This window comes from Prunus dulcis, chromosome 2, assembly GCF_902201215.1.
Source record: "Prunus dulcis chromosome 2, ALMONDv2, whole genome shotgun sequence".
NCBI classification, from domain to species: domain Eukaryota; kingdom Viridiplantae; phylum Streptophyta; class Magnoliopsida; order Rosales; family Rosaceae; genus Prunus; species Prunus dulcis.
The window spans coordinates 7,544,342-7,554,625 of NC_047651.1; the positions used below are offsets into that span (position 1 = coordinate 7,544,342).

The following is a 10,284-nucleotide window of genomic DNA, read 5'->3' on the forward strand; positions in this document are numbered from 1 at the left end:
GGCAGATCTCTGGGCAGAGTAATACTCAGAAATTTCTTCCTGAAGTCTGTTCTGGCAGCCTCGTCTTCTGGCTCCTTCTCGAAAAGCCGAAATCCAGTCTGGAACCAAGGATAGGTCCTTCTGATCACCACTTGCCACTGAGCAGCCGACCTCTTGGTGCAATGCCTGAAGAACATCAAATATTCCTCAAGAGAGCGCTTGGGCACTTCTGCCGACATCAGGGGAAGGGCCAGAACTTGGTCTTCAGGCAGAACTATGTCTGGAAATCTTAACTCAGGGAAATATACCTGCAGCCAGATCTGGATCATCCAGAATGCACCAGGAGCAGACAGGTTCAATGGATTCTCAAGGGTGGCGGTGTATAGATTCTTGAAAAGATGAGCCAGAACTGTTGGTCCAAGCCCCACATCAGTGTGATTATGAAGCGCTTCCGCCAGATGCCTGTACTCAAGCAGAACTGCTGAAGACCGATTGGGGAAGACAAAACGATTCAGCCAATATAGAAGGAACAACATATGTTGCTGGTCCTTGTCCTTCTCAGTACTGAACCTCTTCAAATAATTGGAAAAGGAGCAGTTCTGGTTGATCGTGGCTGGGGAGACAGTAAAAGGAATAGCCACTTTCTCCTGATTCTTTCGCCTGTGATAATCTCCAACAGCATCAACAGGTCTGCCATGGGGCCTAAACCCAAAAATCTGAGCCATATCCAGCAGAGTAGGAGCCATGGGACCCACACGAAAATCAAAGGTGTTGCTGGCAGAATTCCAAAAACACAGGGCAGCAGCAAGCAGGTTCTCGCCTCTGTTAATCGACTGCTTGGACAGAAGGATGGCATCATAAATTCCAGCTCTCCTCCAGTGACCCCCATATCTCGGGAGAAGTCTGTCAATCCAGTCTGCCCATTTGACTGGACTGTTCCTCACCTCGCTGGACGGGAAAGATCTGCTCAAATTCTTGCTAACCCAAGAATGAGAAGCCAGGGCAGAATTACTCTCGAAACACAAAGGAGCCTCAGCATCCTTTTTTAGCAGTTCCGCCACCTCAGCCGGAACAGGGCCAAACCAGTGAGGCCCAAGCACCAGGGTATTCTCAAACAAGTGAAGAACATTCTCATCCAGATTCTTTTGAGCAAAAGGATGAAGTTTGCTCCTAACCTCTATTGCGTGGGCATCAATCCCGCTCCCAGTGATGTAATCAGGAGGAATTGAAGCTGAAGAAGACTGGGCACGGGACCTTGGGGAAGACATTTCGATTTCAAAGTAAGGAAGCAAAGAAAGGAAAAATGGGGGGAGCTCGAAGGAAACGATGAAAACCCGAAGAAAAAATCCCTAGTTTGAAAGGATAGAAGCGGTGGGTCTGAAATTTCTTTTAAATAGGGGAAGCTCGCTCGAAACGTGGGAGGAAGAAGAAGAGACGGCGCCTGATAATTATTAGCTAGTATCTAGCTAAATAAATAGCCGTTTTCTCCCCCCACGAACTCCAGATCATTATGGGCAGACGTGACAGACGCACGAAGCGGAAAAGACTGGCGCGCAAATTCATGGCAAAAACATTAAGTCTGAAAAACCGCTCTAGAAACAATTCAGACTTAATGGGGGCATTGTTTGGGCCTAAATTTGGCACACCAAAAAGAAATCCAAGAAGCAGGCCCGTAGTGAGAAACACTTACCCAGTCCCAAAAAGCCCAAAGCATGGAAAGATGACATTAGGGCTTTGAAGATCAGCCCACAAATATTGTTTAGGCTCAAGCCCAAAAAGCTGAAAAACACACTCACGTGGCTACCTCAGCTATTAAGAAAGTCAGCATTTTCAACTAGAGTTTTTATGGGAAGGGACGTCTCTGGAAAACTACCAACAGAAAATCAAAAAAACCACCTATGTTCAGAGATCTTTACCCTAAAGCAATACACCATCTTCCAAAGAATTCACAGGCCACGCCTTCCCAATTAGAGCGGGAAACAAGGAATTATTCAGGAAATACAGAAGAAGACCAAACCGCCATAAAAAAGCCCACACAAGCGGTGGCGTTGGTTGAAACAAAAGCAGCCGCCCAGGAAACCAGGGAAGGGATCGCTGTAGGAAAAGACTACTGAGAGCCTATCTACCATAATTGATAAAAATCTTTCCTGCCTTACGTTTTGAGAGATCTTTTGCCGCCCATTATTTAAAAGTTTAAAAACACCTCCAGAAGAGGATCTCTTATAAAAACAGAAGCAAGCAAGAAAGAAAAGGACACTCAAATCATCAATCAAAAAAAAACAACACCAAGAAAAAGCCAAGAGCTCACTTGAATTCCAAGGTTCAGACTTAGAAAACAAGTCTTCTAGAACGAGATCCCTCGTTACAAATTTGGTTCAGCAAAAGCCAAGACAAGCAGAGTTTGAGTTTTCACAAACGTGGAGACCCCAGAAAACTCAGGAAGAGCCCTGTTCAAGCAGAACAACTCTCGTAGTGCAATCCCCAGCTCATCAGACCATCGAGAATAGCCACTTCTGTCCCTTCCAAGCAGGAGAAGTTGCAGTTCTGCCCATTCAAAAGGCCTCACAAAGCGTGAAGAAAACGTAAAGCTCTGCCAAAATCCAACTTTGGTATCGATTTGCAGGTCAGCCTAGCATTTGAAGTCACAAAGCAGTGCGGACCGACCCAGATATGTCCAGTCCAGCCTATATTGGAACCTTCCATTCAAGCGGAAACGAAGTTCTGACAGTCTTTTAACTTGTCTAGAGTTAAATATGTATATTTATTATCTTGTAAAAGGCAGTTCTGCCTGAAACAGTCCACTTCTATCAAACACTTCTGGCCAGAACAGCCGTTTGATACTGAGATAAATTGTGAAAGTCCTTACCAGTTTAAGGCAAGAAAAGAACTTACTTGGGAGATATTCCTCACCCAAATTCACAATCGTTTGTTTTTAGAAGTCAGTAACTTGGGGCGCAAGTTATCTTTTTCTAAAAGAAGTCTGCTAGAATTTAAGTTGCTAGCAGTGGCACGCTTGCACACCAAAGGAAGCTGACTTGTTGACCAACATATGGTCTCCAAGCCAGTGGGGAACTTCGCCCTTCCATCACAGGAGCCAAACGCGAAAACGGGTGAACACTTTCTAGTTAAGTGTTGTTAGCTTGTAGTTGACTTTTGTTTGGTGTTTCGGTTTGATTTACTAGTGTGCATTCAAATTGATTAATTGGTTGTGCATTCAAATTGATTAATGGATTAATTGTGCATAACAGATTTGAGAATTCAGTTTTTCAGTTTTTCAGTTTTACAGTTGCTTTCCAGTTTTTCAGTTTTGGTTTCTGTTTTTCAGTTGCTTTCTAGTTAAGTCTTGTTAGCTTGTAGTTGACTTTTGTTTGGTGTTTCGGTTTGATTTACTAGTGTGCATTCAAATTGATTAATTGGTTGTGCATTCAAATTGATTAATGGATTAATTGTGCATAACAGATTTGAGAATTCAGTTTTTCAGTTTTTCAGTTTTACAGTTGCTTTCCAGTTTTTCAGTTTTGGTTTCTGTTTTTCAGTTGCTTTCTAGTTAAGTCTTGTTAGCTTGTAGTTGACTTTTGTTTGGTGTTTCGGTTTGATTTACTAGTGTGCATTCAAATTGATTAATTGGTTGTGCATTCAAAAGGATTAATTGATTAACAGATTTGCATAACAAATTATGTTTGTTTAATGAATAATCTAATGTTAATGTCAGCCCTCAGCAATCTGTCAGCTGACAGCACATGACTAAAGCAATTGAATTTTATGGCAATCAATTAATCCTTTTGAATGCACAACCAATTAATAAATTGCAAGACAGATTAATAAATTCAATTTGACAGTGCATAACAGATTTGCTGTTCCGTTTTTCTGTTTTTCAGTTAATTGGTTTATGTTTTTCAGTTAATTGATTTCTATTTTTCAGTTGCTTTCTAGTTAAGTGTTGATATTATCATTTAGTTGGATTGTATATATGAGGTGTTGTTTATGTTGTTAAGTTGTGTTTTTGTTAATATATATCATGTTAAGTTTTTTTCTTTGTTTTTTGTTTTTGTTTCTTAAAGAAATCATGAATGAGTTGAACCCATTTGGAGAGGTGCATGGCCCTACTAATAGTGAAGTTGGTTCGTCATCCGCATCCGTATCCACATCCGCATCCGCATCTATATCAACACCTTTACCCAATTTACCCATCCCTCAAACACAACTCAAAATACACCTCATGCCCAAACACCACCTCAACCTACTGGTATTCCACCATTACCTCATTCCGGCCCAAGAAAAGAAAAATCGGAAGTATGGGATCACTTTGAGAGATATGAAGAAGTGGTTGAGAGTGTGAAGGAGGATGGGAGCAAATATGCAACCACTAAGAAGAGAGCTAGGTGCAAGTATTGCACTATGAGTTATGCAGCAGACACTACTAGAAATGGGACCTCAAATTTGAGGAAACATATTGAAAACCTATGTAAGAAATATCCGGGGAGGGTTCTTAAAGATAAACGGCAAAAGCTCTTGTCTTTTGACCAAGACCATGGGGTTCTTACATCAACAATGCATGGGAAAGAAGAGTGGTTAAAGGCATGTGTAGAGATGGTAGTAATGGATGAGATGCCGTTTAGTGTGGTTGAAGGAAAAGGGTTTAGGCGGTTTTGTAATTCTTTGAACCCCAATTTTCAAGTGCCATCTCGTAGGACACTTGTGAGGCATTTCATGGCAATGTATGATGCCATGAAACAAAAATTGAAAGATGAATTAGCACCACATAGAGTATGCCTCACAACGGACACTTGGACAAGTGTTCAAAACATCAATTACATGGTCATCACGGCACACTTCATAGATGGTGATTGGAACTTGCACAAAAGAATCTTGAACTTTTGTGTCATTTCCAATCACAAGGGGAACTCAATTGGTAAACTCCTTGAGTCATGTTTACTTGATTGGGATATGAAGAAGATATTAACCATCACGGCCGATAATGCTTCTTCAAACACAAAGGCTATAGATTATTTGAAGTCAAAAATGGGCCATTGGGGAAACGGTAGTCTTCTACTAGAGGGAAAGTATATGCACATTAGGTGTTGTGCTCATATTGTGAATTTAATAGTTCGTGATGGGTTGAAGAAGTTGGAAAAAAGCATATTGTGTATAAGAAATGCGGTGAAGTATGTAAGATCTTCTCCCAAAAGGTTAGAAGACTTTAAGAGTTGCGTTAAGAAAGAGCAAATTGAATGCAAAGGGCTTGTGGTGTTGGATGTGCCAACAAGGTGGAATTCCACATATATGATGTTGGAAGCCTCCTTAAAGTTTGAAAAGGCCTTTTGGAGAATGGGAGAAGATGATGAAGGTCCATATATTTCTTGGTTTGGTGAAGATGAACCGGATGTCGAAGATGGGGGGGTTATGTCTCATTACCCTAGAAAGAGGGAAGGGCCACCAACTAATGAGGATTGGAACAATGCTTGTACCTTTGTGAATTTTTTAAAGGTATTTTATGATGCTACATTGAAGATGAGTGTCACTTTGCATCCCGCTTCCCACACCACATTTCATGACTTGATTGCAATGGAAGAAGAAATTGAGGATTTGTTGATGGAAGAGGAGGAAATATTAAGTGAAACCCAAACCTCCAAGGTTTTGAAGGACATGGCACTTAACATGAAGATGAAGTTTAAAAAGTATTGGGGTGACCTTGATAAATTGAACCAAATTTTGATGGTTGCTCTTGTTCTTGACCCTCGATACAAATTGGGGAACTTAGAGTTTATCTTGAAAAGTCGGTTTGAGAATCCGGAAGATGCGGTTAAGAAGAAGAATGAGATCAAAGAGATTTTAAAGAAGCTTTATGAAGAGTACGCCATGCCACCACCACCACCACCACCACCACCACCATCTACTCAAAGTAGTAGTTATTCTAGTGATACTACTACAATGAATACAAGTAGTAGCCTAAACCGGGGGGGAAAGAAACGAAGGCAAATGACTGAAAATTGGAGAAAAGAGACTCGAGCAAATGATGTTGTGGTATTGGAGCATGAGATTGATAGGTACATCACCGACCCTATTGAAGATGTGGTTGACGAATTTGATGTTTTGAAGTGGTGGAAATTGAATGGGGTTAAGTATCCGGGGTTGGCACTTATTGCAAAGGATGTGCTTTCCATCCCGGTATCAACGGTGGCTTCGGAATCATGCTTTAGCACGGGTGGTCGGGTAATTAATTCATTTCGTGCTTCTTTGACTCCTAAGATTGTGGAGGCCTTAATTTGCTCTCAAAATTGGTTAGGTCGGATGACATATCCTCTTTACAATATGAGCCAACAATTCAAGAGATGGAGTTCTATGAATCGATTGAATTAGGTATGTCTTTGTAATTTTATATGTGCTTTATTAATGTATTATATAATATGTATGTTGGACTAATGTTTTAATGTGTTTATGTTTTTTTATGTAGATATTATGAGTTCATCCACACCTAGCACCATAGGTCCAACTACTTTTCAATGTTAGGAGGAATTTAATTTGGGTTGTAATGTATATTTGGTTGAATTTGGGTTGTATTTGGCTAGTAATTTATTTTGGAACTTATTTTGTTGAAGTTTGATTTAATTTGGGTTGTAATTTATATGTTGAAGTTGGATTGAATTTGGATTGTATTTTTGTTGAAGTTGGATTCATTTTGATGATGTTGAAGTTGGATTGAATTTGGATTGAATTTTTGTTGAAGTTGGATTCATTTGAATTTGGATTGTATTTTTGTTGAAGTTGGATTCATTTTGATGTGTTGAAAGCTTGATGGAACCTCAAATTTGGGGTATGTTAGTATATAAATACATTTTGGCAGATTTGTTATAAAAAAAAAACCGTAGGAACCGAACCGGAACCGGACAGGTTCGGTTTGGTTCGGATTTCTGTATGGATGTTGAGCACCAAACGTGGGCATGATTCCCTTTCTGAAAGCAAACGTCAAGTTCTTTGCATGGTCATATGTGTGCCTGATGTGCTCCCCGAAGGGAAAACTTATTGTAGATAAATAAATAAACTAGATTAGATCAATAAACTAGATTAGATCAATCTAAATATTGTTAAAATATCCACCGAGTACCAAACTACATTAAATGTATATTTGATCATTGTTGTATGAACCACATTCAGAAATAAGCAGAATAATCAAAATACTTGTGGATCACTCAGCAAGAGAAAAGTTTAAAGATCCAGTAGCTAAGTAGAAATGCCTTGGGTTACTCAGCACATGCTCACTAGACTGATTATACATAATCTGTTGTCTACTTTTGAATTCAAAACATCTATAAAACAAATGGAATGAGAGCCTTGACATTTTTGGGAAAATGATCAAACTTGGAAAGATACCATCTTCTCGTAGCACGGCTCCTTCCAATCAAGTATAAAGCTGACCCTATGGTGAACGAGAATGCATAGAGAGTTTGAGAAATAAGAGAAATCCCCACAAATCCTACGATTTCAAAAAGATAGTGGGGGCATATCACGAGTCCAAACAAACCGCCTTTGGGAATCTTATAATCCTTGTCACCCTTTGACCGAATTTTAGAAAGAAGGTAGTGATGATAGAAATTGCCAGAGATCCCTATTAGAAACAGCAGACATCCAAGGTACTTCAAATCAACTGATGGCTCCGGAAACCCTTGCGCTAAGTATTGAGCGTAAGTCACAGTTGTGGTAGACAGAAAATAACTGAGAGAGATGGCCAACACAACATCAAGATTCATCTCTCCACTATAGTTGTGAACAAACAGAACCTATGAAAAATGGAAAAACATATTTTCGAATGAGAAGCATCAGAAAAATTAACTAAATTCTGAGTTTGAATCATAGAGTAACTGTTGTTTGCATGTAGTTGCTTAAACCTCCCCCATTGAAATGTTCTTGTTTTCTATCTTACTTATTTATTTGAATTAAAACACATAAAAGTAAATCTCTAACATGAAAATGGATATAAAGGAAAAGCCCACCAGCTTAGCAGTTTACATATGCTCAGTAAGAGGTTTTAGAATTTGAATAGTCAAGTGATTAAACTTGTGGAAAGGCTCAGTAAGCAAAATCACTAGTTGGTATAACCAGATAGTAAATAGATGGCAACTAGTTCCAATTTGAAGATCACTGAAGAATGCATACTCAAGAAATCAGAGAAAAGATGAGGGTTGAGTCGTACCTCAAAAATCCTTTTGAAAAAATGAATGGTTAGGGCTAAACAAAGCAATAAGATTCTGATATTCTCTTGAGGATAAAGCAAAAATGATGCGACACCAGCGAGAAATGCAGGATTATAAGCTATTAGCATGCCTGTTCTACTAGATAGTTTAATTTTCTTTGCAGCAGAGGTTTTAGAACCGGAATTCAAGAACTTCGAATAGTGTAAGTGCTTTCCCCTCAGCTCCGAAAGCCCAAGACTAGCGGATGATGTGAAGCTAATCACTGTCATTGCTGTGACGAAAAGAGAAGGAGGTGGTGGGAAAATATACGTCAACATTGTGATTTCTCTCCCTAGATTTCTGTAACGAGCACAGACAAATACGTTGTTAGGAAATATAAATGCCAGCAGATAAACACTTTCCTCTCCTTTTGTGAATTAAATTTTGGGCTTATAGAAAATCAATATCTGATGAATAAGCTGATAAAATAGTAAATTCTTTATGAAGGTATGAGATTTATCAATTCTCATCACATCTACAATATTAGAATTAGAAGAAGAAAACAAATTTCAAGGTATATAAAAACATTGTAAGAAGTATTATGTAAAGCAGGACACTCCTATGTCTATTGTTGGTATCACTTATGAAGGATGAGTAGCAAAATATTTGTGAGGAAGCAACCTCTACCAAAGAAAAAAAAAGAAAGAAGACAGAACGCACATCCTCTGATTTCATTTTATTTTTTGGTCTGAAAAGGCACATCCTCTGATTAATACTATATTATTAATATAATTTCTAACACAACTAAACTCGACCTCCATTTACACCATAATATAATTGAACTTGATAACAATTCTAATTAATGACCAAGACAACGCTATCACTAAAACCTGTCCAAAACTACAGCTCGACCTCCAAATATTCCCAACAACAAACCCACCCACCATTACATTATATATCCCTGCATCAACCAACTGAATACAACGTCCAATTTCAATACAAATGTGTAAAAGAGTTCGTAACTTGGAAAGCATACCTCCAAAGATCTTCCAAACAGCAGCTCCCAACACAATAAATGAAAAACCAAAACCGAGAAACCAAAAAGCAAGAAGAAAAATATCGAATACTTTTTTTTGCGGTTACAAAAATATATTTGAATTTACAGGAGAGCAGTTATAACTAAATAAGAGCTATGCATCATGTAATCTATCACCATATAACTCCTTGAAAGGATAGGCCGTAACCATTGAAGTTTCTAAACTTTACACTTCAGTTCAAAATAAAAGTTTTATGTTAAAAGGTAAATGGGAACAAAGAAATAAAAAGGCAAGGGAGAGAGAGAGAGAGAGAGAGAGAGAGAGAGGCTACAGTTCAAAATATTACAGTTTACTCTTTTTTCACATCAGTTTCTACAGGAGCTCCAATATTGAAATCCGATTCAGAACTGAACACTTAATCCAAGACGTGCAGAGATCGAGCTTGAAACAATGAATATTTAAATAAATCGAGAAAAATAGTTAACGATATCAATTTTTCTGAATTTAAACGAAAATAATGTGCCGTATAAATCAAGAATTGAAGACAATGAGGCCTCTAACCACATGAATGCAGTAGGGAACATGATTCTAAACTATAAGAAAACTCGTAATCAACATTGGGTGTCAGGGCTTTAGAGAATCGCACCTTGGGACTGTCACTGAGCATTCAACTTTGAAGTAATAGGGCTCGAGCAATAGTCTTCTAGCGAACAAGGAGCTGAGCTCTTGAATGGTCCAGTGAGAGAGAATCCTAAAATTGAGAGAGGAAGAGGGAGAGCGAAAGCGAGAGAGAAGTGATGAAAATGTTCTGGTCTGAAGGAAAAATAAAATGAGCCCTCCGTTTTGGAGGTGGAAAAATAACACGGAATTTAGGAGGAGAATTTGATAATTTTCTTGTTTAGCAATTTAAGCACGGAATTTATTAAATGACATGCGAAAAAAATTGTAAAAATTGAGGCATTAAATTCTCGAGTTTAATTTCCACTAAAATAGGCTTCATTTCACAATTTTCATATTGCCATTTACAAAATTCGACATATATAAATTCAAATACTAAGGGGGTGTATTCAATTGATATTTTAATAGATTGTAATTAC

The 10,284-nt window shown here is 38.5% G+C and overlaps 1 protein-coding gene across 1 annotated transcript; it reads right to left on the reverse strand.

Annotated features, from left to right (window-relative positions):
* Window positions 1–7,081: 7,081 nt before the first annotated feature.
* On the reverse strand, window positions 7,082–9,990 carry LOC117619371 (very-long-chain enoyl-CoA reductase-like). Its single transcript, XM_034349303.1, has 3 exons — window positions 9,834–9,990; window positions 8,171–8,510; window positions 7,082–7,757 (listed from the first exon to the last, which is right to left on the reverse strand). Exons 2-3 carry the CDS (start codon window positions 8,486–8,488, stop codon window positions 7,287–7,289), a joined length of 789 nt encoding a protein of 262 aa, XP_034205194.1. The 5' UTR covers window positions 8,489–8,510; window positions 9,834–9,990; the 3' UTR covers window positions 7,082–7,286.
* Window positions 9,991–10,284: the final 294 nt, after the last annotated feature.